General features: G+C 49.7%; 1 protein-coding gene across 1 annotated transcript in view; it reads left to right on the top strand.

Moving 5' to 3' along the window:
* Positions 1 to 11192, top strand: part of CLMP (CXADR like cell adhesion molecule) — a 129378-nt gene that overhangs the window by 86206 nt on the left and 31980 nt on the right. The window contains exon 2 of the mRNA XM_006148809.3: positions 8683 to 8840. Coding sequence (XP_006148871.1) covers positions 8683 to 8840 — 158 coding nt within the window. The remainder of the gene's footprint in view (positions 1 to 8682; positions 8841 to 11192) is intronic.

Raw genomic sequence — 11192 nt, 5'->3', positions numbered from 1 at the left:
AGACAGAGAGACAGAAAGTGAGAAATCACCCCCCAGGGGGGATGGCCATGCTGCAATCTCTTCTCCATTCCTCTCTCGAGATCTTGGGCACGCTCGCACATGTGCCTGGTGTGAGTTTAAGCCACCAGGTCTGGGACTCGAACTGCGGTTGACTACATGGGAGTTCAGCAACATAGACATTATGCCATCTGCTGGTCCCAAAATCTATTGTATTTTCTGGCTAATATCTGATGGTTTTGATTTTTCCTGAGACTTTTCAAATACTCTGTGTAAAGCAAAACACAGGGACGCGCTCTCCCCACCCAGGTAAGTGAACACCAGTCACCCAACTGGTGAGGTACATTCACCCTCCGCTGCCCTTAGTGGGCACCCTGCTGCGTATTAAATGCAGGGCCGGCTTCTCCAGCACGCTATGGCTCTCTAACATGGTGACTCGGAAACATAAGCTTACACAGCTGCTAAACAACGACTCCATTTTTTACAAGGAACACACCTGTGGCCGGCAGGTGGCGTCACAGTGGGGCACTGAGCTCTCACGTGGTCCACTGCAGTCCCAAATCTGATGGCTTGCTTTCTCGCTTTCTCTCTCTCTCTGTCTCTTTCTGGTAAAAAATTAAAAATAATAATAATCATAATGAAGAAAATTAAATGCAATAATCTTTAAAAAAAAAACAAACAAAAAAACAAACAAACAAAAAACCTCTATTCCAAAAAAAAAAAAAAAGGAACCTGTGTGGCCTCAACCTCCACTCCAGAACTGTTTTCACTGAGATGGGCCCTCAGGAAATGCTGACAGCACTCACAATCCTGGGGAGATTAAGCTACTGCCCTCTGGGCATTTGGGAGCAGGATTCTCTGTTAGGAAAATAACAGAGAAATAACTTCTTTTAATTGCCAAAGGGTGTGTGCACTCGCCAGAGAGAGGGACAGAGATCACTCCCCAGGGGGCACGGTCACACTGTAATCCCTGCTCCTTCATTTTTCCACCCTATTAAACTCTTCAGCACATACACACACCTGGTGTGGTTTTCCAAGCTGCCAAGGCCAGAACACGAACCATGGCCAGCCATGGGATCTAGTTCCCTTAACCACTAGACCATGTATACAGTTGACATAAGAGAAATACAGTTTTCAAATGCAGCAGCATTATAGCTTCCATTAAAAGTTACCCCTTGCCCTATGTCTTTGAAGGAGGTCTTGAAGGTACCGGAGAATCTTTAACAAAAGATAAGTATCTTTTACAGAGTAAAACCTTAAATGAATTCTAACTGAATTGGTTTTGAAGCACTCATGTGAGGGAAAGCCCCTTCTTTTAGTAGAGACAAGCAAGGGAAGGGAACTAACACCCCCTAGGAGGCTCGTGTATCGTAACTGCGCTAAGTGCTTGGCCAGTGTCTTGTTTAATTCCTGTCTTGCTGTTGAGAACATGAAGGCCCAGAGAAGGTAATTCTCCTAAGCTCCCAAAGGTCCTTTGTTAAGTACCTGAGCTGCATGCAAAAGCCCCCACCTAGGGAGGGCCTGCAGCTCCCAGGAAGGCGTTCTGCGTGGGTCCAGGAACTCCAAGGCTCGCCCTCTGCCTCTCATCCACTAGATAGCAAAACACGCTGGGTGTTCCCAATCACTGCCAGGGCGTGGAGTCAAACACAGAGCCCAACTCCTCTCCACTTAGGCTATGGAACAGGTTAAACAAGGACAGACGGCCCCTAGAAATCTGCAGGGGTCCCGGTAGTCTCCTGGAGCCTCGGGATTCCAGGGTCAGGGCAAACTGCAGCTTCATGCACTCTGACACGGGCTCTCTGCCTTGGCGAGGTCGTTTGCATTCACAGAGGGGCCCTCCCAGCCCTGCTGTATTTAATCCTGGGTATGGTATAAATAGAACTTGGCGCTTTGTCAAAGTACACCGCCCACCACTGTGCTCCGGTCCTTTCAGGACATCAACCAAATCTGAGTCTTTGATTCCCTCTAGTGGCTAAGTCAGCCACTTTCCCAGCCTATTTATTCTGCATGTGTTTCTGTAGAGTGCAGTGGTGAGCACCCGCTGCTGTTCATGCCCCACATTGGTGCTGGGCTCTCCAGCTTCGCCTGGAGTGCAGGGCACTGGTTCCCATGTGAGTGTAGGGCATTCCAGTGAAGTGACTAAGGTGGAAGCCGGAGCACCTTCTTTTTGTTTGTTTGTTTGTTTGGTATTGTGTGTATGTTCTTGCCAGAGAAAGAGAAAGCACCCTCCAGGGGGATGGCCACACAGCAATCCCTTCTCCATTTTTCTCCGGGGATTTTGGACATGGAGACACACAGGTGCTCGACGTGATTTTTAAGACACTGGGTTTGGGATTTGAACCGTGCAGTCAGCCATGGTAGGACCCAGTCACCTTAACCACCAACCACCTGGCTGGCCCATCCAGGGTTCTTTGCTTAGTCTAGTACAGTGAAAAATGGGGAGGTTCCCCGTGGCTCTCTAACTGCTTTATGACTGTGGGTTAGATTCAAATCAATGTAACAAATATAATTTGGGTACCTGCAGTGTATGTGGTCCTGGGATGAGCGATAGAGGGCACTGAGGAATGACACTTAATGAATCTCCTGGGGCTTAGGGGTTCATGGGAGAACCAGGACCTGGGAAGCCAGATTAAATCAGATACAAGCAGCAGAGCACCAGGCTTCGCAGTGAGATGGGTCTGGAGACAGTGGTCTCTCACTCCACCTGTGTGACCCTGGGCGAGTTGCAGACCTCCTCTTTACGCCTCATCAGGGAGTCTGGACAACAATTCTTTCTTCCTAAGGTTGAGTGCTTCCTGGAAAGCCAACCATAGAGACTCACTCAACAGTGGCTACTCTGATTGTAATTTCAGGTTCTAAACAGAAATAGCAGAACCTTCCTAGGAACGTCAGTGAGACCCTGAAAGGGCTCCATGGAGGCCTCTTCTTAGGCCAGCAAATTGCTGGGGTCTCCTTTCTCTGCCTGGCGCCTCCTTTCTCTGCCTGGCGCCTAGCGACCCACCTGCTGCTTCTCCTCTGGTGGGTGCCTCTGAGGGCTCTTCCCCTGTGGTCTCGACCTATCAGCCTTGCTGCGGAATGCCACCCAGACTCCCACCCCCACGTCCTCCTTCACTTCCTTTCCCTGAAGTCAAGAGTACAGGCCTTTTCCTTCCCACGGATTGTTACTAATCCATCTTGGGAGAGGAGCAGGGATGAGACAGGCGGCTTACAGGCTTCCGTTGGGTGAGCCCCTTGGCCTTCGACTCTTCCAACCCTTCTGAAGGGGTAGAGCGAGTTCTCTCCAGGAGAGAGGACTTCACAGAAGCCTTGGCTGTTGGGACTATCCCAATCTGGAGTTTTATGATTTTGTTTTCATTGTGAATGGTTTGAAAAATAAAAATTGGGGGGGCCGGCAGATGGCATAGTGGTTGAGGTGCTAGACCCCCACATGCCCAAATATGGTTTGAGTCCCTAACCTGGTGGCCCGAAAAATCACAACAAATAGATAAATAAATAAATATTTTTAAAAAGAGAGACACAATGTTCACACTGAGCTTCTTCTTTAAAAAAATGTTTTATTTATTATCATTATTATTATTTTAGGTTTGTTATAAGGCATGTGTGCTTGCTAGAAAGAGACAGAGACACACAGAGAGAAAGTGAGAAAGCAAGTCACCAGGTCCGGAACTCAAACCATGGTTTGACATGTGGGAGTCCAACATCTTTTTTTTTCTTTAAGAATTATTTTATTTAACTTTATTATGATGATTACTATTATTTTCTAGTCTGATCAGACAAGGTGGGGGGGAGTGAGAAAGCAAGGCACAGGTTCAGGACTTGAACCGCAGTTGGCCATGTGGGAGTCAGTGCCTTTAGCCACCACATCACCTGCCGGCCCCAACACACTGAGATTTTTCTTACGGACTAGAGATAAAGAAGGACCCACAGCTAAAGCAGCCCTTTGATGTCGAATGCCATCATCCCTAGAAGCCAGGCGGTGTTTCAGCAGTCAGTCCATCAGTCATCGGTACACAGCTGTGACCACCAACAATGTCAGAGCCTTAGCCGGGCACTGCAGAGATTAATGGGAAGGACAGGGACAGGCTTGGAGTCTGGCTTAGTGTAGGCTGCTGTGGCAAACTGCCGGAGACTGGGTTGGGTAGAAACGCCAGAAGCATCGTTCTCGAGGCTCTGGAGGCTAGAAGTCCAAGATGTGTTTCCGGCAGATCTGTGTCTGGTGGAGCCTGGCTTCCCGATGCAGACGTAGGGCCTTCTCTCTTCTCTCTGAAGGGCACATGACGGAAGCGGCAAGGCAACTCTCTGGGGCCTCTTTGATAGTGGCACTAATGCTTTATGAGGGCCCACTCTGACTACCTCCTAAAGGCCTCATCTCCCCAAACCATCACGCTGGGCTCAGGTTTCAGCACCGGATCTGGGACAGACACAACCAGCCAGCCTTTTGCAGGGTCTAAAGCTGCTGATAGGATGCCATTCCTGGGAAAAGACAAAAGGTCAGGTAAAGTGGGGGCCAGCAGATGGTTGGACTCCCATATAGTCGACTGCATTTCGAATCCTGGACCTGGTGGCTTAAAACTCACTCTGGGCGCGTGTGCATGAGTGCCCAAAATCCCTAGAGGAGAATGGAGGAGAAAGGATTGCGGTGTGGCCACCCCCCTGGGGGTGATTTCTCGCTTTTTATGTCTCTGTCTCTCTCTGTCTCTCCATTGAGTGCACGTGCCCTGTAGCAAAAACGTCTTTTAAATAACAAAAAGCAGAAAGAACTCACGCTAGTTGCATGTGGGTGCATGCTCAAATCCCAAGAGGAGAATGGGAAAAAGGACCGTGGTGTGGCCATCTCCCCAGGGGGTGATTTCTCCCTTTCTGTCTGTCTCTCCCACAAGCACATGTGCCATATAGAAGGAAACAAACTCTCTTAAAAAAAAAAAAAAGAAAAGAAAAAACAAAAGAAAAGAAAAGAAAGAAAGCAAGCCAAGTGTAACTGAATTCCTACTGGCCAAGGAACACCTGGATGGACAGTGCCATAGGATGCAAATGGAATAACTCAGAATTTTACTCCGAATAGAAAGAGCTGTTGCATATTTTTAAATATGTGACAGTGGAGAGAATGGAAAACAGAAATGAGGTGGGTGAACAGTCCCTAAGGGCAGTGGGAACCACCAAAGGTGGCGCCCAGGTCTGGGAGGGTTGTGGTCTCTCAGAAGGTCTATGGTGTGACCTGGAAATCCATCCCATGACCCGGCCCTGGAGGCTGTTCTGGCCCTGCCTCCCCTCCTCCCGAGTACAACGGTTCTGTGGCCTGATCTCCGACAGAGACAGGATGGGTGGGGGGATAAGGGGAAGCCCAGGCACAAAGGGCGGAAGGAGAGTATTTGCAAAGACCGGAAGGGGAGTATGTGCAAGAAGACACGGGAAGAAATGCTGCCGTCCTCCAGCGCGAGCTGCGGGTGGGCGCTGTTCGGGAGCTGCGTGGGCAGGGAACAGCACACCCAGGGCTGCACCTGGGCATCCTGGCAGACCCCAGGCAGTACCTCTTTCCCCGCGCCCTGGGTACACACCGCCCCGGGAACGCCGCGCTGCTGCAGTGGAACACACTGTGCTGTGAGCCCTGCGGGAAGATTCCCTGCTGCGTCTCCACCTGCAGAGGCAAGGGGTGGGTTATCATGGCATCAAGGGGGCCGGCAGGTGGCCGTGGTGGTTAAGGGCGTGGACTCTCACATGGCCTACAGTGGTTCAAGTCCCAGACCAGGTGGCTTGCTTCTTTTCTCTTTCTCTCTCTCTCTCTCTCTCTCTCTCTTGTGAGATTAAAATAAATAAATAAATAAAATCATGGCATCAAGACCCTTGGGGCTGGCGGGTGGTGTGGTGGTTAAGGTGCTGGACTCCCACATGGCTGACTATGGTTGGAGTCCTGGACCTGACGGCTTGCTCTCTTACTTTCTCTCTCTGGTCAAATGAAATAATAATAACAATAAGTAAATAAATTTTTAAAAACAGAGACCCTATTGGATGTGCTTCTTCTCTGTCTCTTGTTCATGAAAGAAAGAAAAATTTAAAGCAGTTAAAAAAAATAGCTGTGCCGATGTTCCTATTGCTGCCGCTGCACTCATGGTCCTATCAGGCACGCGGTCTTGGAAGCAATCTCTGGGTTTTTGTTAATTTTGCAGAGGTCTCTCCATGCCCTTGCAGGAGAGACGGAGAGACAGCGTGAGAGAAACTGCGACCCTTATGGGGAATAGTCTCACTTCACTGCCTTACCCTCTATCCCTGCCCTCGGGATCTTGGCACACGCGCAGTCCAGACTCCAGCCATTCCTGTGGCCAGGTGGGATCCAGCCCCCTAACTGCCCAGCCCAGTCTTCCAATCCCCTTCTCTTCACCCACTTTGACCCTGGCGGTGCTGTGCTGGGATGTGGACTTCCTCCTGACTCCTCAGGCCCATTCTTTGTTTCTCGTGGCCTTTGCTGCTACCCTGGGACAATCTCTCACCTGGAACGTGGAGCAGCTTTTTGAAAAGTGTACGTGTCGGTATTCCCTTTCCCCGTGCATCCTACACGCAGCCCCGAGGGAGCAGAGGGGCCTCTCTGCACTGAGCCCGCCTCCCTTTCCAGCCTAGCTGTGTCCACGGCCCCTTTCCGCACAGCAGCCGCGCCTGCTGCCACCCCGAGAACCCCATCACCTCCCTTCCCTGCAGCTCGACACCTTTCCTCAGCCTCTCTTTCTACATCAACTCCATTTTCCAGAGCCCATATCAAACAACACCTTCTTCCTCTTCCTTTGTATTTTTTTCTTTCCTACAGGGTGTGTGCCCTCTCAGGAGACAGAGAAAGAAAGCAAATGAGACAGATCACCCCCCCTGGGGACGGCCATGCCACAATCCCTTCCCCTCTATTCTCCTCCTGGGATTTTGGGCATGCACACGCATGTTACTGCATTAAAAAAAAAAAAAAAAGGATTATGTTATTTAACTTTATTTATTTGACCAGAGAGGAACAGAGTGAGAGAGAGAGGGAAGTGATGGCAAGCCGCCAGGTCTGGGACTCATACTGCAGTCGACCATGTGGGCGTCCAGCGTCCTTAACCACCACCATGCCATCTGCCAGCCCCATGCCTACATGGTTTTGAAGCTCCCCTAACCAAGACTCGAACCATAGTCGCCCATGTGGGATCCAGCCCAGCCGCCTTAACCACCATGCCACCTGTTGGCTCAACCACCTTAATAATAAAATCCATTGCCTTGATTCAGACCTACTAAGTGATAAACACTGTACCAAGTGGTTTACGTACAGTATTTCTAATATTTATAAAATGAAGGACTTAAACTTTTCCTGAACCTTGTAATTAATTGCCTATAATTTCTTTCTTCTATAAATTTGCATAACCTTTGGATCATGAATCATTTTCTTTTTTAGTACAGTATTTGAGTAGTTCTCTCTTCATCCCCCTAAATGCATGCTGCTGGCCAACCACAACTGTGGCTGGAGTTTAAAAAATCATCGTGGCTCGAGTTCCAGGCCTGGCAGCTTGAAAATCATGCCAGGCACATGTGTGTGGCCAAAATCCTGAGAATGGAGGAGACGGGATTGCAATGTGGCCATCCCCCTCAGGGGTGATTTCTCACTTTCTCTTTCTCTCTCTCTCTGGCGAGTGCACGAACCCTATGACCAAAAAAATAGAAAATATTAAGTAAATAAATCATTAGTAAAATAAGAAAGTTCCTCTTAGTATGACCCTGTAGCCTAGTGGTTATGGGAGGAAACTCCCACATGGCTGATTGCAGTTCAAATCCTGGCCCCACCTGAGCACCATGCCTGGTGCATGTGCGCATGCCCCAAATCCTGACGGGGTGGAGACAGGGAGTGCAGTGTGACCACTGCCTTCTGGGGAGTGTTTCCCCCTCCCTCTCTCATGCACGCGCACTCTCTCTCTGGTGAGTGCATATGCCCCTGGCAATGAAAACAAACAAACAAACAAACAAACAGAAACAGAAACAAACAAAAACCAAACAATTGTCCACAGTTGGTTCATCTCTAAAGCTTTCTCCAGCTTCACCTGGCTCTGATTCTTTGCCTTCCAGAACATGAGCCGCTGGGCTGCATCTCCGAGTGTCCCCTTTTAGGAAGCCCCTGATAGTAGGAGACAGAAAGAGCCCAAGGCAGAGCTGTTGACCTGAGTGACTTCACTGTTCATGAAAGCCCAGTGAGCAAAGACAGACAGAGATTAGTAAGCTGTGATTCAGAGCGGGGGACCTGCAGGTGGAGTGGTGGCTAAGGCACTGGACTCCCACATGGCCAGCCGCAGCTCAAGTCCCAGACCCAGTAGCTTGAAAATCATGTCAGGTGCGTGTGTGTGCTTGCCAAAATCCCAGGAGAAAAATGGAGGAGAAGGGATTGCAGCGTGGCCATCCCTCCTGGGGAGTGATTGTCTACTTTCCCTCTCACTGTCTGTCTCTGGCAAGTGCACACACCCTGTGGCAGAAACCTTAAAGAGAGAGAGAGAGAAAGAGATGTTATGAATTCAGTTAACGGAGGTGTGAGACAGCAGGACATCGAGTGCTTCTGGTCTAAGCTGCTCTCGGCACCCACCCTGCTCTGGCCCACAGAAGCACCCAGTGATTGTTTGTTGTGGTGTCTGCTCCCCATACAGAACCCTCGTTTCCGCATCGCTCACTCGAGTTTTCCTCTTCCAGTGTCCTGCTGTGTTGGAACCTTGGGGACCCACACCGAGATCAAGAGAGTGGCAGAGGAAAAGGTCACCCTGCCCTGTCACCATCAACTGGGGCTCCCAGAGAAAGACACCCTGGATATTGAATGGCTGCTCACCGACAACGAAGGGAACCAGAAAGTGGTAGGTGTCGCTGCCCCTGGCTGGGGTCCCCGTCGTCGTCCTCATCCTCCCCTACTGGCCTGTCCCCAGTCATGTTTTTCTCGAGTCTGAAATGTGGAGAGCGGCCAACCTGAGAAAACATGTGTGACCTTCAGAGCACGCAGACACAGGAGCTTCATTAGCAATGGCCGTGAGAGCATTTTCATACGAAAACGCTATCTGCCTGTTGTCTGATACTGCAGGGCAGTATGAGGCTCAAGAAGGCTATACATGTTTATCAGATTTTGCCCCAGAAACGATCAGAGAAATTACATGGCCAGTCATTTTCACATCTTCAGATGATTTACATCCTAAAGCAACTGGCTTTGCATCCCATTTCCTCTTCCCCCATTTTCTGCCCTTTAAAACAATAAACCTGAGGCCCTGTTCCTGGTTGCAACTTCTCCATCAGAGAAGCTGTGCCCACTCGATCCTCGCTTTTCTATACTTGTGTGTCTTTGTGTGTTTGTTGTTGTGTTTATTTCTAACCCATAGCCTTACCCACTCAGAAAAACGTGTCTAGCCGAGCAGGTCCCAGCATGAAAGATCTAGAATTACTTATCCTTCTGGCTTACATCTGAAAAATTTCTAGATTCAAATCCGTAGAGAGGAAAGGTACTTGAGGGACCAGCAGATGGTGTGGTGGTTAGGGCACTGGACTCCCACATGGCTGACCATAGTTGGAGTCCTGGACCTGACAGCTTGCTTTCTTACTTTCCATCTTTCTCTCTCTCTCTGGTCAAATTAAAATAATAATACTAATAATGAAATAAAATAATTTTTTTGAGAGAGAGAGGTTTTTGCAATAGGGAGCATCCACTTGCCAAAGAGACAGTGACAGAAAGTGAGAAACCTTCTTCCGGGGTGGAGGATGGCCATGCTGGAATCCCTTCTTCTCCATTCTCTCTCAGGATTTCAGACACACATGCACATGGGCCTAGTGTGAGTTTAAGCTGCTGGGTCCGGGACTTGAACAGCGGTTGACTATCTAGGAGTCCAGCGATGTAACCATTATGCCATCTGCTGGTCCCAATAAAATAATTCTTAAAAAAAGAAAAGAAAAAAGAAAGAGAGAAAGAGAGAAAGAGAGAAAAAAAGAAAGAAAGAAAGAAAGAAAGAAAGAAAGGACCAGCAGATGGTGTAGTGGTTATGTCGCTGGACTCCCACATAGCCAATTGCAGTTCAAGTCTTGGACTCAGTGGCTTGAAACTCATACTGGGTATGTGTGCCTGTGTGCCCAAAATCCTGCGAGCAGAATGGAGGAGAAGGGATTGCACCCACGGTGCAATCCCTCACCCCTGGGGGTGGGGGTGGGGCATGATTTCTCACTTTCCTTCTCACCATCTCTCTTTCTTTTCCTGGTGAGCACATGCACCCTAAGGCAAAAACTTATTAAAAAAATAAATTAAAAAAAAAAACAAAGAAAAGATACCCAAGTTGTGAAGACGACACACTGCTCTTTGGCAAGCCGGTACTACTAGGAAGCCTCTGGCCACTGCCGGAGCGCAGAGTCTGCACTGTCAGTGTCTGCCTGAAAAGGAGCTCCCTGACGGGCCAGCCCTGAAGCCTGCCCTGGGAGGCGGGCTCCTTTCCTCCTTCCCACGTCACACGGCTGGGCTCCAGCTCTGCACAGAGGCGCGGCCCCGTGGCATACATGCACCATGACAGACCGCCTGTGGTACAGAGGCTTGAGTGCAGCACAGGGCTGAAATGTCCCCCACAGAGGCTGGCCAGCCAGAGAGTGGGCGCTGCTTCTGGAGTCAGAAGACGACAGTGCAGGCCCCGGGTTCGGCGCTCGGGAGGGGCAGGGCCCTGAGGAGCCCTGGTTCCATGTGGTTCTGGAGGCGTGAACAGAACGTCTGATCTGCCTTCTGGCGAGCCAATGGGCTGGCTGTGATCGGAGAACGACAGCTAGGTGACCTGCTTCTGTCCACCGCTCTGCATGCAGCCATGGCACTGTCCCGGTCCAGGGTTCCAGCACACACTGCCCTAGCCCACATACTGGTGCAGTCAGTACAGTAGGTGACTTACTTTTTGTTCATCCACTTTTTTGTTGTTGAAAGACATCCTGTTGGGCTAGCAGGTGGCATGGCGGTTAAGGCACTGGATCTCACAAGGCTGACTGTGGTTTGTGCCCTGGACCCGGCAGCTTGAAAATCATGCTGGGCGCGTATGTGTGCGTGCCTAAAGTCATAGGAGGAGAATGGCAGAAAAGGGATTGTGGTGTGGTCATCCCCCCAGGAGTGATTTCTCAATTTCTCTCTCACTGTGTATCTGTCTCTCTCCAGTGAGTGCACACACCCTATGGCAAAAACCTTAAAAAAAAAAAAAAAA

The sequence above is a fragment of the Tupaia chinensis genome, unplaced genomic scaffold (genome assembly GCF_000334495.1).
Source record: "Tupaia chinensis unplaced genomic scaffold, TupChi_1.0 Scaffold000247_1, whole genome shotgun sequence".
Classification (NCBI taxonomy): domain Eukaryota; kingdom Metazoa; phylum Chordata; class Mammalia; order Scandentia; family Tupaiidae; genus Tupaia; species Tupaia belangeri.
Note: the sequence above shows the minus strand (reverse complement) of the source record. Positions and strands in the feature narration are given on the sequence as shown.